We start from the raw sequence: 19,861 nt of genomic DNA, 5'->3' as shown, positions 1-19,861 counted from the left end.
ATGCGGGTTTGCAGATACGAGGCGGGCGGCGGCCCAGGTCCAGCTTTATATCTGAGCTGTGTTGTCAAAACTCCAGCCTAATGCTGTTCTGGGTCGCCCGGGAAGGGTGACTTTTTTTTTTTTTTTTTTTGTCCTTTTTAGGGCCACACCTGCAACATCTGGAAGTTCCCAGGCGAGGGTTCAGAGCGGAGCTGCAGTTGCCGGCCTCCACCACAGCCACAGCAGCGTGAGATCCAGGCTGTGTCTGTGACCTACACCACGGCTCGCGGCGACACCAGATCCTTGACCCACTGAGCGAGGCCAGGGATCGAACTTGCATCCTCAGGGATACTAGTTGGGTTCATTACCACTAAGCTACCACGGAAACCCCAGAAAGTGATACTTAAGCTGTCTTTTCACTTTCAACTAATTGCTAAGACAACGTTCATGCCAAACTTTTACTAAATAGGGCTGAGGATCTTTCGTTTACAATCACTTTGTGTATTTTAATGTGCTTTGCTCTTCTAAGATGAGTCCTGCAATAGTATTTTTAAGGAATAAATTCATTTCTCTCAAAAATTTTCTGAAATTTCAGAGAGAACTAACTCCAAGAGGAAGTAATTCCCGGGCATCCGAAGCTAGGCAGTTCCTTATTAGAGCTGATGCAGATGGAAATATTTATGAGACCTTGTGACTTCCGATAAATACAAATAATTCTAGGTCTCCGAAAAATGAAATCACTTTTGTAGAAACTTAGTGTTTAGTTAGAAAGTGAGCCCTCTAACCGACGCTGGATGGGTGTTTCTAGTTTTTGCTTTTGGGTTTTGCTCATCATTGTGCGATAAGGAATCTGGGGTCATGAAATAGCCAGCAGCGCCCACGCAGAAGCACTTTATCACTCAAGTTAGTCTACCCTCCCCTTGGTTTAGACTCGGCCCTCCCCCTCGCCCACCGCATTTTCAGCATCCCCTCTCTCCTCCACATACCTCCGGCAATGGCGGTGTGGTCTCGCTCCAAAGCTAGAGCCACTGGGTGCAAGGGGCTTTGAAGGAGCTCCCTGGTGGCTCAGGGGTTAAGGACCTGGTGTTGTCACTGCTGCGGCTCAGGGCACTGCTGTGGTGCGGGTTAAGTTCCCGGCCCTGGATCTTCCACATGCTCTAGGCACTGCATCCACCCCCCAGAAGAAAAGAAAGGAAGGGGCTTTGAGATTCCCATTTGTGAAATTGCTGTGGCTCATATAGGGGCCTTCAGAGTGAGAGTTGCAGAACTGAGAAGGCAGAGAAGTAGCTGCACAGTCTCCTGGAAGACTCAGGGAGCTCCGACACGAGAGCCTGTGCTCGCTGAGGGGTGGCGGCTCAGGACGTCCCCCACTCTGTCCCCGCAGCGTGGACGGAGGGGAGCCGTTCGACCGCATCATTGACGACAACTGCAGCCTGACCGAGCTCGACACCATCCTGTTCATCAGGCAGATCTGCGAGGGGATACGACACATGCACCAGATGTACGTCCTCCACCTGGACCTGAAGGTGGGCCGTGCTCCGTGTGCCTTGAAATGCCAGCCGTCCCAGACCCTCCCTGCTCACGGATCCGGGGGCCCTGCTGGGGACTGGACACCTGCTTGGGAAACTGATCCTGTCGCTGTGTACTCGGGAATTTAAACATCTGGATTCTTAGCCTCGTCTCCCCACTCCCAACTTCTGTCACCCCTAATGTGTGCACGTTTCCATCTTTAGGGGGAGCTTCTCAGAGTCTTGTAACTTGCCTGCGTTAAAGGAATTCACATGGGGGATGGTTTCCACCATCACCTCCCTCCACCTCCCCACCACTGCCACCACCGCCACCACCATCACCTCCGCTGCACCACCATCACCTCCACCTCCACCATCCTCCGCCACCACCACCATCACCACCGTCACCACCACCATCACTTCCGCCACCACCATCACCTCCCCACCACCACCCCCCCCCCCCCCCCCCCCCCCCCCCCCCCCCCCCCCCCCCCCCCCCCCCCCCCCCCCCCCCCCCCCCCCCCCCCCCCCCCCCCCCCCCCCCCATCACCTCCCCACCACCACCTCCCCACCCACCTCCCTCCCATGGCATCCTTGTTGCATCCTTTCATCTTTAGGTTGAGCAAGTGGGAGGATTTTAGCTAACTCAGAATTCCCTGGTAGCAGTCCAACTTTCCAGCTCTCCAAGAATCCACAGCACTCTCCTAAAATCTCTCAGGAAGCACTGGACTTTGGGGATTGTTTTCTACGGGCTTGCTGGAGCACAGAGGAGAACCTATGGCAGGATGGGAAACAGGGCAGGCGGAGGGGAGGCGCTTAGGGTTAAGGGGCAGAAGGGCGGCGGATGGGGTCGGGCACCACACTGGGAGCAATGGAGAACCCATGTGAGCAGCAGGGGGCCCCCGGCGTCTTTCTCCTCTGACTTAACGGCCTTCCCTTTCGCCCTCTCCCATTACGAAGTCCCTAGAACCGGACTGTGCACAGTTACCACCGATGAAAGAGCCGGCCCAACAGCTCGGGCTCTAAGGTCGTAAAGTCCATCTTCTTGGGTGGCTCAGCCGTCTTCTCTTTTCCCTGTTTGCACAGCATGACAGAGAGATCAAATATATATTCTGCCTAAATACCATCTATTGTAAGTCATCAGGGAGTGCAGAGCTAAATAAATTTAACTTCCTTAAATAGGTTTCCATGGGCCTCTGTTCCTATAGCCTGGCTTCCCTCACTGTCTTGATTTATGAGCCTTGCCTCTCCCATTCTCAGGGAAGAAGGAAGCGGTATATAAAATGACAAAGTCAGAGGTTAAAAGCCATTAGCGAAGCCCGCGGCTATGAGCTGGTTTGATAACGCATTTTTTTCCCGGAGCATTTTCATTGCACAAGGATGTTCTGCAAATGTCCCTAAAGGGGTTTGATTGGCAGCTGGAACTACGACCTGACCCGTCGTAAGTCAAACAGCTCCCTATGTGGCTTCATAGTGCTGACGGAGCACTTGCAATGGGCAAGTTTAGTTACGGCTTGTACGTAAAGATAATAATACAGGCGACAGCTGGATGAGTCATTAAGGGCCAGTCATCCTTTTCAGAAAGCTCCTTGGAAGGAAAAGGGCCAAAAATACTGAACGCATGTCACTGTGCAGGCGGGATGAGGGGTGGCTTAGAAATGTCTCCTTTACATTTTCTGTGAGTGTTTTGCAAATCTTATTCAGTGAATATACTTTAATTTCATACAGAAAACAATTTAACTTTCGGAAGTGCCTTCAGAGCTGTTTCCTTACATTCTGCACACACGTTTTTTTCGTGTCATCGTTTTCTTTGGCAATCGGTCAGCTTTATATGTGATCGATCAGTTATTTTAAGCATGAGGCCACATACTCTCACAGAGCACCCACCCCTCTACACATCACCTTTGCTTCCAGACATCTGGTTTAGAGATATTTTAGAAAAAGGCTTCTGCAGGCATTCTGCTCCATGCAGTGGGCTATTGGATATGGACAAGGAGACACTGGGTCATGCCACAAAGGGTTCCTGGGTTCCTGCTCTCATTCTAGCCTGTTTTCTACTTAGACAGGCGGGGAAGCGCAGCCGTGATCCCACCTACAGGATGGGACGTGGACTGCGGGGGGGCGGGGGGGCAACATGGCTGAGTCCCATGCTCAGGGAAAGTTGGGATTAATGAGACCTCGGGAGTTTCAGGCAATTCTTTGAAAACGCTCTCTTTTTTTGGGTGACCTTGACTTTGAATCAAATCCCTTGCTTTCCCCTGATCTCAGTTTTTCCATCCTAACAAATACACTTGGGAGTCATTCCGTGAACGCCACGTCGCAGCATCATCTGGCCTTCTCCACTTTCACCCCGAGACCGTCCCTCTGGTGGGGCAACGACTTTCCTGAGTCCGACTCCAAGGGAACACTCAGTCAAGGGCTTTGGGCACTGAGGCCGAGCTCAGCAAACCTCTGGAATTGTCGAGAATGAAGGGCGAGCGGGGGCGGGCGGGCCGTCATTTTCCAGAGGACTTTCCCATAGACGGCGCGCAAGGGGAGCATCGGAGCCCGGCAGCCATCACGTTATCCCGCCTGCTCAGGGCGACGGCCCAAATGAATCGGGCCCTTTCTCTTGGAACTCATAAATCCTTGGGAAAACGATTCCTCCAAGAAGGGGAAATTCATACTTAATAATTTTAGGGGGGCAGATGTCAAGCCTGAGACGGCCTCCACCAGTCCGTTTGCAGAGTCCCGAGGCAGGAGGCCCCGGCCTGAACTCACGCACTCTGCTCAGCTGCAGACGCGGACGGGGGTTTGGCAGGCGACCCACAACCTCATCCACCACATAATTAAAGGAGAAAATACCCACGCAGACAAGCCAGCCCCACAGTGAAAGGCCTGATGTGTTTTTCCTGAGGATGGCTGTATTTTTAGTTGTGGTTCAGGACAATTTGGGTGAGGGATTGTTGTTTTCATTGCTAATGTGTCTCTCTCTCTCCGGCAGCCTGAGAACATCCTGTGTGTGAATCGCGACACTAAACAAATAAAAATTATTGACTTTGGATTGGCCAGAAGGTATGTCAGTTTGGACGTAGGGATGTGAGCCGTGCTGGGGAGCCTGCTGCTCCTCTTTCTCTGCAGAGATACATCTGCGACAACCTCGGTTTCACGTCCCTGTTTAGAATCAACTTAACAAAAATTACGTTTCAGCTTTACCTCCCTGGCTTCAGAATGTGAGCGCTTCGGAGTTTCTACGGCGCGTGCAGGACAAATAGGGGTTGTGAAAACCGAATACGGTGCAGCTATTACATTTGGAGACACTAATTCCGAATTTGTAGGAGCTTGTCTTAGTCTTTCACATTTGTTCTGTCCACAAAGAGGAGATTTACTTGAAAAAAATTAAGCGTGAAAAGCAAGACTGGAAAGGGTTCTGGCACAGATGTGCTTCTTAAAGGACAGAGAGTTTACACGGCCCTCAGCGCATCAGTGAGAATATAAAATGGTTGTAAATCACTGCATCCTATTTATCCATTAAAACAGGCTGAGGCCGGCCATCCGCCCGTCAGAGTCTGCACCCCTGCTCCCCCGGTCTTATTCCGTAACTCAGGTGTTCTAAGTATCGGGCGGCTTTTTCCACAACCGTTTGGGAGTGTTAAGGCTTTGCAGGAGGAAGCTTCTTTGCGGTCGTAGACGCTGTCTCTCCAGGACGTGACTCCCTTGGAAGTCTGTTGATTTTAAGCTCGCCGAGAGGCTGCCGTCGGTGTGCTTAGCGATTGCCTCCTCTCAGTTGCCCTGATTCTGATGGGCGGACCCCTTGTCCCCAAACTCCAGGTACAAGCCCAGAGAGAAGCTGAAGGTGAATTTTGGGACGCCCGAGTTCCTCGCCCCCGAGGTGGTCAACTATGACTTCGTGTCGTTTCCCACGGACATGTGGAGCGTGGGCGTCATCACCTACATGCTGTGAGCAGACCCCGGCCCCGCCCTCGCTCTCCAGCACCGCGCCTGCTCTGCGGGCTTTTGCCATTTTGAATAAGAGCCCCAGTTTAGGTCTTTCAAAATAACGAGCTTGTACATGTTCTGGGACTTCCTAGATCCTGCTGACCCCCGTGGGGAAAGGGTTACAGCCTTTCCCTGTACACCCTCTGAAAAAGCGAGTCTTCTTCGCCAGCCACTTGGACTTCTAGGACAGCACCCAGAGCCCGAGAAGTAATGAAAAGAAACCCCCAAACTCATGTCCGGACTCCCTGAATGACTAAGTAGGCTTCCTCTTGTAGGTCCCCGTGCTGGGGTTTGCCATCTGAGGTCGTGGCAGCACTTTGCCAGCTGCCTCCTGCTGCCCGAGGCGGCCGTGCCATGAGATTCATAGCTGAGGCTGCCTGCCGCCTTCACTGCGACGTTGTTTGATTAGGCGTCAGGGTAGGAGAGCCAGCATTTTCTCAATTGCAAAAACATATTATAAAATTAGGCCTGGAGTTCCCACTGTGGACATAGTGAGTTCAGAATCCACTGACGGCAGCGTCTTGGGTCACTGCGGACGCATGGGTTTGATCCCTGGCCCAGAAACTTCCATATGCCTTGGGTGCAGCCATTAAAAAAAAAAAAAAAGTTATACTTCATTGTTGGCTGTTTGCCTTCTTTCAGTTTTAAACGACAGACCCCCAAAGCCAATCCCTCAGTAAAGGGCCTGAGGGGTTTAGAAAACTCACCCGGATGCTGTGTCTTACAGACTCAGCGGCTTGTCCCCGTTCCTGGGAGATACTGACGCCGAGACCCTGAACAACATCCTGGCCTGCAGGTGGGACCTTGAGGATGCAGAATTTCAGGACGTGTCGGAGGAGGCCCGGGAGTTCATCTCCAAGCTTCTGATCAAGGAGAAGAGGTGATCCTGTCCCCTGTGTGAAGGAAAGAGGGTAACAGCGAGGCGGTGACACTTGCCCGCGACGTCTCTGACGCGCGCGCGTGCAGAGCTGGAGTTGGACGAGTTGGGTGCTCTGGACGCAGGTTCCTGAGATCTGCGAGGGCTTCGTTGAGAGGCTTGGACGGGGCTGCAAGGCTCCCTCCTTCTGCCTTTTGCTCGAGGCTCCGGCAGTGAGGTCCCTTGCTGGGCCTCAGTGGACTCAGCCTCGAAAGGAGAGCTTTGGGATAAGTTACTCCTGGGTCCCTTCCAATCTACCAGGCGAGTGTGACTCCAGGCAGCCGAACACCAGCCTGTGGTTTCACTGGAGGGCCTGGGCCGACTGCTTCAGAGACGTCCTCTCGGTAGCCCCCCAGCTCCGTGGGTGAAACGCGCATCTCTCTGCGATGCAGGAGACTCCGAGTAGTTTGCCCAAGGTCACTGGCCAGTGAAGTGACAGGACTGATAATCAACAGGAGTCAGCCCTCCCCCAAGGCCGAGCGCGTTCTGTATTAATTGGCCTTCTATTTCTGTCTTGCTGAAACCACATAATTCGAGTTCAGTGGATGAAGAAGAGTGATAGTGAAACCTAGGGGCTTGTATTTTAGAATCATGAGGGGTGGGTTTTGATTAGACTTTCAAACACACTTTCAGGTGGTTTTGTCTGAAATGTTCATTGGTAGATAACATTTAAGACTTCAGGGCCAACAGTACCTACTTTGATATTTTCGTATCTTACTGCTGTTTATGTATTTATTTATTTTGTCTTTTTAGGGCCGCACCTGCGGCACATGGAGGTTCCCAGGCTAGGGGTTAAATCAGAGCTGCAGCTGCCGGCCCACACGGCAGCCACAGCAAGGCCAGGGCCGAGCCGCACCTGCGACCTACACCCCAGCTCACAGCAATGCCGGATCCTTAACCCACTGAGCGAGACCGGGGATGGAACCTGTGTCCTCATGGATGGCAGATTCCTTTCCACTGAGCCACGACAGGAACTCCAAAAAATCACGTCTGTTAATTTAGGGTCCTGCTCGTGATGTTGTCACCATGTCATCCTTCGCTGACTAAAGACTCGTCTCCTCTTTTTATACTTAAATAGTTGGTTATCTGATCAAGTAATTTTATTGAAGTAGTTATACAAACTGAGCTTCATGACTGCTTGAAACTACTTAATACTCTTTCAGAAGGCAGACTTCAGACGGTTTATTTTTTTTTTATTTTGAAACGTTATTTCATTTAATGTAACAAACATTACATAATTTTTTATTTTGAAAAATTACCTCATTTACTGTAATAAACATTAGCACAGAAAACAAGTTTACAAAGCTTAGAAGTAGGAAGTAATATAATGTTTATAATTCTTCCTCATATTTTTTGACTGTATAAACCTCTACTGGCTCGAGAGTTTCTAATACACTCTTTCTCAATATTACATTAACTCACCATCGATTTCTCTATTTGACTCTTCAAAACTTCTTAATTCAAGCCTTGGTAATACATATTATTCAAAAGTTTTAATATGCATGTTGCTTTTGCAGCCATCAAGAATCACTGTAGAATTTTGTTCTTAGAATGACAAACTTGCTTATTCTTCAACTGACTGATGGACATTCAATTTATGAAGTTCAGACATCCATCAAGAATGGTTACTTCTTTTGTAAACAAGAACTTATTTACAAAACAGAAACAGACTCACAAACGGAAAATAAATGTGTGGTTGCCGAAGGGGAGAGAGAGGTTGGAGAGGGGATAAGTTAGAAGCTTGGGGTTAATACATACACACTGCTGTATGTAAAATTGATAATCAGCAGGCATCTACTGTACAGCACAGGGAACTCTGCTCAGCAGTCTGTAGTTCCTCTACGGGAAAAGACTCTGAGAAAGAATAGATATATGACTGGCTTCTTTGAAGGTGGATGTTCAGTCATTAACAAGCATTCCGAATTCCTCGCTTTGCTTGTCTTACCAATATTGCTACCCGATGGGTTTGGACGGTAACCTACAGTCCTTGACTGCAATTCCAGAAAAGACAGAAGTGCCTGGGAATCTGGCGTTGGGCCGTCTGGTCTCCCAAAGGCAGCAGCCAGAGCCAGGCTCGCCTGGGCTGGGTCTTCGCTCCTGACTGCCTGCCTTTCCCTTTAGCTGGAGAATAAGTGCGAGTAAAGCCCTGAAGCACCCCTGGCTGTCAGACCACCAGCTCCATTCCAGGCTCAGCGCACAGGTAACCGTGCTTGGTATTTCCCCTCCCCTTTGCCGGTCGGCGTCAGTCTTCAGATGCTCAGATGCCACAGGCACCTGAGCCTTAAGTGAAGTTCTTTCTCACTAATGCCCCAGCCTTCCAATCTCGTGCTAGTGTTAAATTGCTTAAAGATGCTTTTATCGAGCCATTTGTGTGTTTTTAAATGAATGCTAACTACGGTGTTTAGTAGCGTGTTATTTTCAGAGGCCTGTTTATTATGTTTATCATTTCATCCCTGTATCCATTGCGAAGTGAATTAGATCACCGGAACGTGCGTGCGCCGTTACACGCAGCCGAGCATATGTACACATGTACAGTTTTGGAAAATATATGTTAATGTACATTCAGGGTAAGTGTCCGCCTTGAAACAGAACGAAGAATTCTAACCTCTGTGCTTACCCGGTTGGGTCGGTTCTGGGCGCCAAAGCTGTGATGTTTAGTGTGGTCAGGAGATTACTGCAAGTGTGTTTGAAGGAGATTCTTACCAAAGACTCGAGGAGCCTGTGTGGAGTTGAGGGTAATTGAGCCCAAACTCTGTGATCACTTTTTTTTTTTTTTAATCTTTTTAAGGCCGCACCCGCGGCACCTGGAGGTTCCCGGGCTAGGGGTCGAATTGGAGCTGCCACTGCCGGCCTACCCCACAGCCGCAGCCACGCGGGATCCGAGCCGCGTCTGCGACCCACACCACAGCTCATGGCGACGTGTCCCCAGCTCACCTCGTCCTCGCCCATCCTCCAACCGCCTCGACCAGACCCCAGAGCGTCCTCGTCCGCCTCCCTCACCCTCGGTCCCCGCGCCTCACATGCAGCTTAGCTCCAAGTTTGCACGTGGCTCTCCCTCCCTATTTCTGCGATCTGGGCAGCCCTGGGCGGCCCCCTGGTTCCCCTGGCCCAGGACCCCGGCCACCTGGATGACTGGAAGAGCCTTCTCCAGGGTACCTCCCTCCTGATCCCCGCGGGTGACATAGGCGGCCCAGAAGCAGATGCGTAGCATTCAAGGAACTTGACGAAACTTCTGGGGTGGTCAACGAGGCAGGGCACACGGGGGGCCGTGGGCTGTCTCTGCATAAGGCCTCGAGGGGGACAGAGCTCCGCCAGAGCGTCCGAGGGACAAGCGGTCGGTCGAGCCCGGACACCGGGCGGGTCTGGGCGCCCTCACCTCCCCCAGCTCTGCCCCTCGGCCCCAGGGGCTTTGGGGCGGAGCTTTTCCACTGACCAAAACCTTGGAATGACTGTGCTACGGGTATTCATTTTTTCCACATCCAGTTTTTATTGAAATTAGCTTCCCGTCTAAATTCAGCATCAGTAGTACGTTTTATTTGTGTCTGAATATACCTTTCCTTGATAATTGGTACTGATGTCAAGTAAAAATAGGCTTAGTACCTAGTTGGTGCCTTACCCAGACTGCATAAACTGCTTATTAGGGTTACCAGCCTATTCTGGGCCGATTTTCCACCGAAGTGTTTCTACCCAAAAGCCTATGGGTTTCCAAATACACCTTTTGCCGTGGACAGTGTGGAAACCACAGCAGGTAATTAATGACATCATACAGTTGAAAAGGGTTTAAAAATATTTTTCAAACCACGGAACAACAACAGCAAAAAATCACCTTTTTGTTATTCGATCCAACTGTTGGTACCTGAGATGAATAGATATTTCAAGAATGCTGAGAATTAAAAAGAAAATTCCATTGTGGAAATCCAGCTAGTTACCACGAAAGTTAAAATTACCCAGCCCGGTGCCAGGCACTGTTCTAACTGCTTTGTGAAAACCAGCTCCTTGAATCCTCACACCGCGCCTCGGACCGGCACGGCCGTACCCCCATCTCGTCGTCCGCTCGTCCCACTGGGAACAGGTAGCACCCAGGCTCTGGACCAGGTGTGGTCCCCACTCGCCGTCCTGGTGGAGGGCTGCTGGGTCAAGCGGCCGTGTGACGTTTCTGGAACCGGGCATGTTCCGGGCACTTTCGACATTACTGGAAGATGATCCTCCAGCTTAACAGATGTTGTTTTTCAATGAACTATGGCGACTGATGTTTTCCTAAAGAGTCCCTTTCGAAATGATCTCGGTTCTCTGTTCTGTAGAATGAATTTAACTTTAGGTTGAAAGTTTCAGTCTCACCCAAACTATGGACTTATCTACAACTAAACTCTTTTTAGAAAATTTTTGGATGAACTTCTCTTTTAATTGTTTCATGCTTCAAAGCCCTTCCTGTTTCTGAACCACTGAGCATCAATCAGTGAATCAATCACCTATAATCAATGACTCTAAGAAGGATTTCCCTTCTCAGGCGGTGAGGCCCCGAAGGTCTCCGCCTTCTGTGTTCTGCTCACGCTGCTGTGGGGCTCACTGCTCTTCGGTCCACCGCCACCCGTGACCCACCTTCCATCGGAAACAGCTGCCGCCGGGGTGGAGCAGAGCCAGTGACAGAGCTCTGAGAGCTGATCCCTGCCTGCGATGGGCTCCAGGCTGCGGGGCCGGAGGACGGAAAGCGGGACAACTGTCACCTGATTCATCCCTCCCTTTGCCTCTCCTTCCCGTCCCCCTCGCGCCCTCCGGCCCACTCGCTGCGCTAAGAAAACAACGTCTGAGCTGGAGTTCCCGCTGTGGCGCGGTGGGATTGCCAGCGCTTCTGCAGCGCCAGGGCGTGGGTTCCATCCCTGGCCTCACCCAAGGGTTCAGGATCCGGTGTTGCTGTGGCTGCAGGGTAGGCCTTGGCTGCAGCTCCGATTTGACCCCTGGCCTTGGAACGTCCGTATGCTGCAGGTGCGGCCGTCGAAGGGTACAAATCCAGCGTGTCTGGGCTGATTCTCAGCCTCCGCTTGCTCTCCTCCGAGTTCACCCCATCCTCGTTCCCCCCGTCTCAGCTCTGATGGTGCTATTCCTGACCACAGAGTCCCCATCAGCCCAGCACCCGGCAGGGCCCGCCAGCCCCAGGTGCCCAGTGCTGGGTTCCCAGCACTGCCCCTGCTCCTTCTGGATCAGCCCCGGGTGTCTGAGGCCACTTTAATGCCACCTCCTCCGAGATGGCTTGTCTCAAGCCCCAGACTGGAGGGCGTCTCTGTCCTCGTGAGCCTGTTGGTGGTGCTGAGCCTTGTCTGCTGGCTTAGAGGGCGCCTGGGAGAAGCAGCCCCTGAGTCTGACTCATCCTGTGGTCAGTCTGACTCTTGTGCTTTGTCAAAACGAGTGTTTGTCAAAGAGAGTTTTGACAAAACACACACGTGTAAAAGCCAGTGTCACTGGGTGCGAAGCTCGTTGTCCCTGCCTCTTAGAGGCCAGGCAGTGATGACAGGAGCGTTGGGGGGCTGTGGGGGATGCGGGCGCTGAGCTCTGGAGGTGTCAGGGCCTTTGTCAAAGGCCCTCAGCCATTCAGGCTCCAAGTTGTCTCTGCAGGAGCTTGTCCCACTTGGGGACAAGTCGCTGCTGCCTCTGGTGTCCTCAGATCATAAGTCGGGGACGGATGCAAAGGCTCTAATCCTCCCCCAAATGCTTTCTGGTTTTTCTCAGAAGAGGAAGAACTGCTGCCCTGATGCCCAGGACCTCGAGGCCAAGTAGCCTTTGGAAGGCGCCCTTCAGAAAGGTGGGTGTCGGGCTGTTCCCGAGGCTGTTTGAGCCTGGGGGTGGGGGTGGGGCCGGGCGGCACTGGGCCGTGTTTCCACCGCTGAAAAGGCCCTGAGGGCACTGCTGTGTCTGCACCCCCTCCACCACCTTGCAGTGGAGAAACCCCCGTTTCCTGGTTAGGGGTGGGGTGGTCTTACTTCCTGCGTTTGTCGAGTGGCTCCAGTGAGATCGTTGGAGCAGAGCCAGGAGACGGGGCCTGGCGCATCGTGGGTGCGCAGGGACTAGTAACCACACAGAAACTGTCCCTGGGCATCCTGGCAGCCACTGCGTGAGATCAGAGGAGGCAGTGCCTCTCCTCTAGAGGCGGGGAGCCCGGGTCCCAGAGGCTGAGCCCCAGCGCCACACCCCGGGTCACGTGATCCTCTCTGGTGTCTGCCTCCCAAGCCCCGGCTTCTTTCCCCCGGAGCTCCCTGAGGTCTGGGCCCACCCTCGGACCCCGAGGCACCCCCTCTGCATACAGAGCCTCTGCCCTGCTTAGAACGCGGTTGCGGTTATTCAGAGAGAGGGTTTTACGCCTCAGTACCTTGGGTTCCATCAACTAAGGGCCCAAGGGAGAGGCCTGGGCGAGGGCGCTTAGCTCTGCAGACCTCCAGGAAGCCCAGCATGATGTCCCCTCCCGGTCGAGGACCTGGGCGTCTGCGTTCTTGCTGCCCCGTCTCACCTCCTACCCCGTTGGCTCTGACCCCGAGGGGCCGTCTGACTGCAGACGCTCTTGGAAGCTGCCTTGCGTCTGTTGTAGAAAAAGATCAGGTGGAAATAAACTAGTAAGTCACAGAGAAAGTCGCAAGCCAGCGTTCGGCCAGCGTTCGGCCTTTGAGGTGAGGGTCACTTCCTGCTGGCTGTCACTCTTCAGAAACCGCGTGACGTCAACGGGAAGGCTTCGGCTTCCTACTGACAAAGACCATTCTTGTTTGTCAAAAAGAGCAAGGACTTGGACTCTGGGGACAGAAGGTGGTTTGGGGTCTGGGGACAGCGTGGAGAAGGGGGACTTTCTGTGTTCCCCAGGCCTGGGCACCCCCTGAGGTGCCCCGGAGTCTGCGGGCAGCGGGTCTGGTCGGTCCTTCTCCCTCCCCCCGCCCCCCAGAGGCAGCCTCGTCCCCAGTGACCACAAACCCCAGGGTCTGCCACAAACCACCTTCCCACCATCAGCGCCGGGGTCCCTTGGAGGCCTGGCGGGGTGATTCTGGGGTGACAGGAGGAAACGGCGTGTCACCAGGGCCTGGCAGGAAGAGTGGGAGCTGGTGGGAGAGGGATGAGTCCTTCCAAGCAGGTTGGCTCTTGCAGCCCAGGCGGTGGGGGGGGCAGCCGGGCCGTGACGGGTGCGAGGAGGACGGAGACAGCTGCGTGTGCGCTGGTCCCTCTGGCCCGGACCCGCTGGGGGAGCCCCCCCAGCCTGGGCAGCTCTGCTGGGCGCCGGCCGCTCAGGCTGCCTTCCCTTCCCGGGTCCCCCGCGGGGGTCCCAGGCCGCCTGGTCCCACAGCCGGTCCACGCGATGCAGAGGCTTCCTGGGGGCCTCCCTCCCTTTTGTTTTGTTTCCGATTAAAACGTGAGCTTAAGATACCAACTCTGAGAGCCGCTCCTTCGAGAAGAATGTTGATCCTGCCCCACGGCCTTTCCTGCCAGGATGAGACGGGGGTTTTGGCAAAGACAGAATCTGAGGAAAACCAACGCTGAGATAATATTGATTTTTAAAATCTGGTGGTTGGGGGTGTTGGCTGTGGGAAAGGCGCAGCTCGCAGGCCGTCGGAATAAGGCCTAATCGGCGCTGTCAGCTGCGGCGTGGAGACGCCTGCACTTGGTCGGAGGTCTTCTGTCGGGTCGGGCGGAGGACACGCCAAAAGCCAGGCGGGTGGCGTTTTGTTTCTCGTTTCCGTTGCCCTGCAGCCCCTGCCCGGGAGGCAGGAACCAGGGGCACCTCCGGATTTGCAGGGCCATGCGGACGCGGCCCCGGGGGCGGCCCCGGGTCACAGGTGGCCGCAGAGCAAATGGAAAAGTTCCCACGGGCCGGCTTTGATGCCGGGACCAGGCCGCTGGGCGCACGGGTGGCGGCCGCTGTGGCGCTGGCCTGGCTTCGGAGGAAACAAAGAGGCCTTGTCTTCCGATTCGGCGAATGGGACTAAAATATCTTGCATAAACGAAAAGAAAAAAAAAAAACCCAAACCCCAAAAAACCTCCCCCAGCTCTGGGAAGCGGTGGGTCCTTCAAGGGGTTTCTTTTCTTTCTTTTTTTTTTTTTTCTCACAGACACACATTCATTATAAAAAGTCGTCTGTGGTTTTCCGAAGGGACACAACCAACTAATTACAATTTTTAAAGCCCTGCTGAATTAACAAGAGTCATATTTTGTTTGCTTTGCAGGAAAACTGCTGTGGTTGCTGCTGCTTTGAGAGGATTTTGGAAAAATCAGCAGTTCTGATGCCTTGACCCCATGAAGACTATGGTGGCTCTGGGGGAGGGGGGTCACTGCCCTGAACTCTGAGCTCCCCTGTCACCTGGGGGGGCATCCAGGGCCGTGTTCCCGGGGTTCAGGCAGACCCCCCCACACACACACCTGCATCCCTCGGCACACCTGAGTTTTAACAAGGTCCATCCTAGTCCTGGGGCGACGGCTAGGTTATTCCTGCTACTTCTCAGGTCGCTGGAGCAGGCACACCCCAGACTTAGTTGAGATTTTAAACCAGGTTGAAAGGAGAATTGCCTTCCAAAGGGGTGACTCTGTCGTCAGAAAAAAAGTCTAAGTGCAGGGCAGCCTGGCACACTTGGTGTCTACAGCTTTACTGCTTTGATTTGGTCTGAAACCATGAATCCAGCCCATGAAGAATTTGCTTTCTGGAACTTGCGCTCTCTGAGTTCCGAGGCATCTTCCTTTTATTCTGAAATCTCTCCAAGAGCAGCTGATCTGCCTTCAAATGAGGGACGTGCCTGGTCAGCGTGCCCGCTCCCTTCTGATGGAACCTTCCCTGGAAGGAAGGAGGTTGCCCAGTGCTGACGGGCGGTGCGGTGGGATCTGTTCACAGTTCGTGTTTGCAACCACGGCCTTCGGAAGCGTGTTCACAGCCCCAGGAGCTTCCCTGGACACCGTCGAAAGGAGAAGAGATGGGTCTCGCGGTCCCCAGGGCGACAGAGCTGTGTTGCCTGTCTTGGTGACCTCACCACGTGGCATCTCTGTGGCTCTGCGCTGGGCAAGGAGTGTTTGGGGACTGAAGGCCGGGGCACCTCCGATGGCCCTGGGGGGTGTGACAGCTTCTCTCACTGGTTGGCAGCTTCTTCCTCTTCTGAGCTCATCTCATCACATCTAGTTAACAGGGGACACGAGGCCACGGCAGAAACATGTGCTGTTTCTTCCTGAAGCAGAGGCCGCGCAGACAGCTGGCCCTGCGGTGACACATCCAGTGCCGGCCCACCCCTCAGGCTCTCCACCCCCAGCACCTGCTGTGTGAGACCAGCTAGAAGAATGCCTTTCTTTTTAGCTGACATCGTTCTAGGCTCCTGTTGTCCCGATAGTGATGAGACCAAGTAAGACCTGCTCGGCGGCCCCGTCGGCGAGGGCAGCTCGGACGTGGGTTGGCTTCTGCCACCATTTCCGATCCCACCGAGTGACTTCTCATCACATGCCCAGAGAAGTCCACGTACGACACCCCTGTTCCTAGGTTTCAGGTGCGGGGGAAGCAGAGGCGAAGGCGGGTGTGTGATGAGTTCAGCCTGGCTGAGCAGTGCCGCGGGGCGTGTGCTTTTCCAGGCTTCGCTCCCACGTCGTGATGCGTTTCTTTCCCCCTGGGCCGCTGCATGTTTCTGAGGTTGGTTCCTCCTGTTCCTGTTGTGTGACTCTGCTTCAAATGTTTAATTTAGTTTCCCTAAACACACACACACACACACACACACACACACGCGAAGCCCTGTGACGGGAGTGTTACGTTTCTGCTGCGCTATCTTTAGCTGATGGTTTTCATCAAGTCTGGAAAAACACAAGCCAGGGTAGGCTTAACGCTCAGCCCACAGAGAGCTGGCGTCCACTCAGATGCTCAGCAGGATGCAGGGGTCGGATCCGAAACCCCTGGTGGAGGGTGTGTTCTGTCCCAGGCTGCAGCCCCCCCGCCCCCGCCGCCCCCCACCACCAGCCGAGCAGGAGGCCTCCTGCAGGATGTGCAGAGCTCGTCCAGCTCTCTCTCAGACCCCCGGCCGCCCCCACACGGGGAAGAGGCAGCGCAGGCCCAGTGGAGGAATGGTTTCTTTGCCAGATTCATCCACTGCTGACCCCACGGTCACTGGGTGTGATTTCTTGTAGGGTTAGGAAGGAGGCCCTGCTCTGAAAGTGGAGCCTCGTAGAACTTGCCGTTCAGTTCCCACTGCTGGATGGAGAGGCCTTTCCTGTGGGAGCTGAGGAGGGTGTGTCCTGCGGAGCTGACCCTGCCGAGCTCTTACCGTCTAGAATTACGTGAAACGGGAGCGTTTAGGTCCCCAGCTGGTCCCGTCCCCTCCCTCCACGCCCTTGTGTGGGAATGGGCTTTGCACACCGGAGTCGTCAAACCAGATGTGAGCGTGGACCGTGGAGGGGGGCCTGGCTGCGCTGGGACCGTCGGATCCGCTTTTCCAAGAAGCCATGCGGCTTTGAGCAGCTCTGAGGCTTCTCTACCCTCCTGGAGGGCGGCAGGGCCTCGCTCACTCCCGCTAGGCCTTTGCCATTTCTCCAGTAAATGGGGGAGGAAGCACCAGCGTGGCACTTCCCACTGCCTGCAGCGAGAGAGAGAGACCCCACTGCGATTAAGGAGAAGCCCAGCGCATTTGCAACTTGTGAGACCCCACCCGTTACCCAGAATCAGTCACTATTTAAAATCAGGGAGAAAGGGCTCATGTCCAGCTGGGGACATAAGAACTTCTGCAGTGACTTCTCACCCGAAGTGACGCGGGGAGAAGGCCTCTGGGTGGCCCACGGGTAAGCCGGGTCTGTAACTACCTAGGTTTGCCTGTGGTTGCTTTCGGTTGGACTTGAAATTATTTCTTTTTCTTTCCTCAACAATGTAGATAAGCTTGGACGTAACTTGTTCGAACGTGGATCTCACCCACATTTTCACCATTTTTATGGAAATCGTTACGGCAATTATTTTCCTGCTTTAGAATCAAAATATGGAGTTTATAGTAGCGACATGAGCGGGGCTCTTGTTTTGCTCCTTTCTGTCCTTCCACGCCAGCGACCCTGACCCCACCGCAGGGGTGGGGCCCATACCGGACCCAAGCTTGTTCAGCCCGGTGGAGGGGCTTCAGTTGGAAAACCGGTCTGTGTGCTCGTGGCGGGAGGGCGGCGGGCCCCTCCCGCCACGGGCCTCTGTCCAGGTACCAGCTGCAGGGCCGCATGTCCTTTTCAACAGCTACGATGCCCCCACTTTGCTTTTGCTTTTTTTTTTTCTTCTTTCTCTTTTTCTTAAGTTAGAACCAAAGTCCATATGCTTGGAGTTCCTGTTGTGGCTCAGCAGTAACAAACCTGACTAGCATCCATGAGGACTCGGGTTCGATCCCTGGCCCTTCTCAGTGGGTTAAGGATCCGGCGTGGCTGTGGCTGTGGTGTAGGCCGGCAGCTGCTGCTCCAATTAGACCCCTAGCCTGGGAACTTCCATGGGCCACAGGTGCAGCCCTAAAAAGCAAAAAAAAAAAGTCCACTTTCTCATCCATCACCACGTCCCCCGGAGCCTCTTTGAGATGCAAGCTGTTCCCTTTAAGGGCAGGTTCCTTGCTGTCCTGAAGGACATTTGCCGCTGGGACGTCCTGGATTAGGGTTACTGCCTTGCATTGCATGAAGGCTAAGGCTTCTCGTCTTAGAAAATCTGTGTATTTCCTTCTTAGAAGCTCCGATCCAGCGTGCTGCCCATACATGGTCTTTATATGGGCAGTTTCACCTTCCATGAAGGCGTATAATTCACGCCCGCCCCCCCCCCCCACTCAAAGGAGAGACGACACTCTGCACCCCAGTGTGCCTGTGCTGGGTTCCACCTGAAGTAGTTGTCCCGGCTGATAGATGCTGGCGAGCCCTTTGGACGAGCGTAATCAGTGTTGATAAGAAGTAAAGATGGAGGCAGAGGGTGGCGATTGCAACAACCATGTGTATTTTCTCTTTCTGAACCCAGTTTCATCCAGCTGTAATCCTTTGCCTTGTAAAGAAGTCACACGTATGTATTATGCTGAAGAATAAACATGGACCTTATTTATCCTGTGCTTAAAAAGCCTATTTATTCACTGACGTGGACTTGGTGCGTGTGATACCAGCTCTTGCCTTGGTGACCAGGCTGACGTGTGAGTCCTGTCATGTCTAGAAGCCAAGCTATCTTGAAACAGTGTGGTCACACAAGGCCCCCGGGACCACCTGCAGGGACCACGGGGAACACGGCTCCCCCATCTAAACACAGGGGTTACAAGGTACCAACACATGCTTCTGGGCTTTTCCCTAATTTTTTTGGCTGTTCCTGTGGCATGCAGAAGTTCCCAGGCCAGGGATTGAACCTGCACCACAGCAGTGACCGGAGCTGCTGCAGTGACAACGCCAGATCCTTAACCCGTGAGGCCACTGGGCGGCTTGGACACTCCTGCCCAAGGTTTTTATGTGACAGCAAACCACACATGTATAACTATGGACTCTTGAGAATGATAAGATGGTCATAAGAAATTTTCAGAAGCACCTAAAGGAATGGCCACTTTCTGTGACAGCCATGGTCTTATCGCGAAGGGGCTTTTTAGCAAACATCTCCCCTTTAGAGAACTACCTACACTGTTTAAACCAATCAATTAAAACTAAAACTTCTTGGAGTTCCTGTCATGGCTCAGTGGTTAACAAACCTGACTAGTATTTATGAGGACATGGATTTAATCCCTGGCCTCGCTCAGTGGGTTAAGGATCCAGCATTGTCGTGAGCTGTGGTGTAGGTTGCAGACGCGGCTCGGATACCAGGTTGCTGTGGCTGTGGTGTAGGCTAGTGGCTACAGCTCTGATTTGACCCCTAGGCTGGAAACTTCTATACGCCACGAGTGTGGCCCAAAAAAGCCAAAATAAAATAAAATAAAATAAAATAAAATAAAATAAAATAAAATAAAATAAAATAAAATAAAATAAATAAAATAAAATAAATAAAATAAAATAAAAAAATAAAATAAAATAAAATAGTAAAAAATACAAAACTAAGGCTTCTTTAGAAAATTGTTGTTATTCACAAGCCCCTTGTGCCCACACCTGAGCTGTTGCCTTCAAGTGACTCTCAGAGGACGAGGCCAGGAACAGAAGGGCCAACCAGGTCACAAGGGGCTGGTGCTCACAGCCACCCCCACACACACACACCGCTACCCCCACCTCCGGGACGGGAGAGGAGCTGAGACTGAGTGGTCACCAACAGCCACCAGGGACCAATCAGGCCCGTGTACTGAACCTCCTGTTAAAACCCTAAGGACGGGGTCTGGAGAGTTTCCGGGTTGGTGAACCTGCTGGACTCACGGGGAGGGAAGTCCCGCTCGCAGGCCTGTTCGCGCCTCTGCGCCTCCTCTCCTGCTCCCCGAGTCCTCACTGCAGCCTTCGCAGTGCACAGGTAACAGCCAAGCTTCCCCTGGGTCTGTTCACCATTAGAGCAAATCACTGGGGCTTCGGAGGGAGTCTTGGGAAGCCT

The 19,861-nt window shown here is 53.3% G+C and overlaps 1 protein-coding gene across 6 annotated transcripts in view; it reads left to right on the top strand.

Annotated features, from left to right (window-relative positions):
• MYLK4 (myosin light chain kinase family member 4) overlaps positions 1-18,418 on the top strand; it is an 88,415-nt gene extending 69,997 nt beyond the window's left edge. For all 6 annotated transcript variants that reach the window (XM_021100110.1, XM_021100112.1, XM_021100109.1 and 3 more), the window contains 7 exons: positions 1,364-1,505; positions 4,471-4,541; positions 5,298-5,426; positions 6,193-6,345; positions 8,503-8,581; positions 12,106-12,178; positions 14,577-18,418. In XM_021100110.1, the coding sequence (XP_020955769.1) occupies positions 1,364-1,505; positions 4,471-4,541; positions 5,298-5,426; positions 6,193-6,345; positions 8,503-8,581; positions 12,106-12,153 (622 nt within the window). In that variant the 3' untranslated portion in view covers positions 12,154-12,178; positions 14,577-18,418. The remainder of the gene's footprint in view (positions 1-1,363; positions 1,506-4,470; positions 4,542-5,297; positions 5,427-6,192; positions 6,346-8,502; positions 8,582-12,105; positions 12,179-14,576) is intronic.

The sequence above is a fragment of the Sus scrofa genome, chromosome 7, assembly GCF_000003025.6.
Source record: "Sus scrofa isolate TJ Tabasco breed Duroc chromosome 7, Sscrofa11.1, whole genome shotgun sequence".
Classification (NCBI taxonomy): Eukaryota; Metazoa; Chordata; class Mammalia; order Artiodactyla; family Suidae; genus Sus; species Sus scrofa.
The sequence above is the reverse complement of the archived record's forward strand: the minus strand, read 5'-3'. Positions and strand labels throughout refer to the sequence as shown.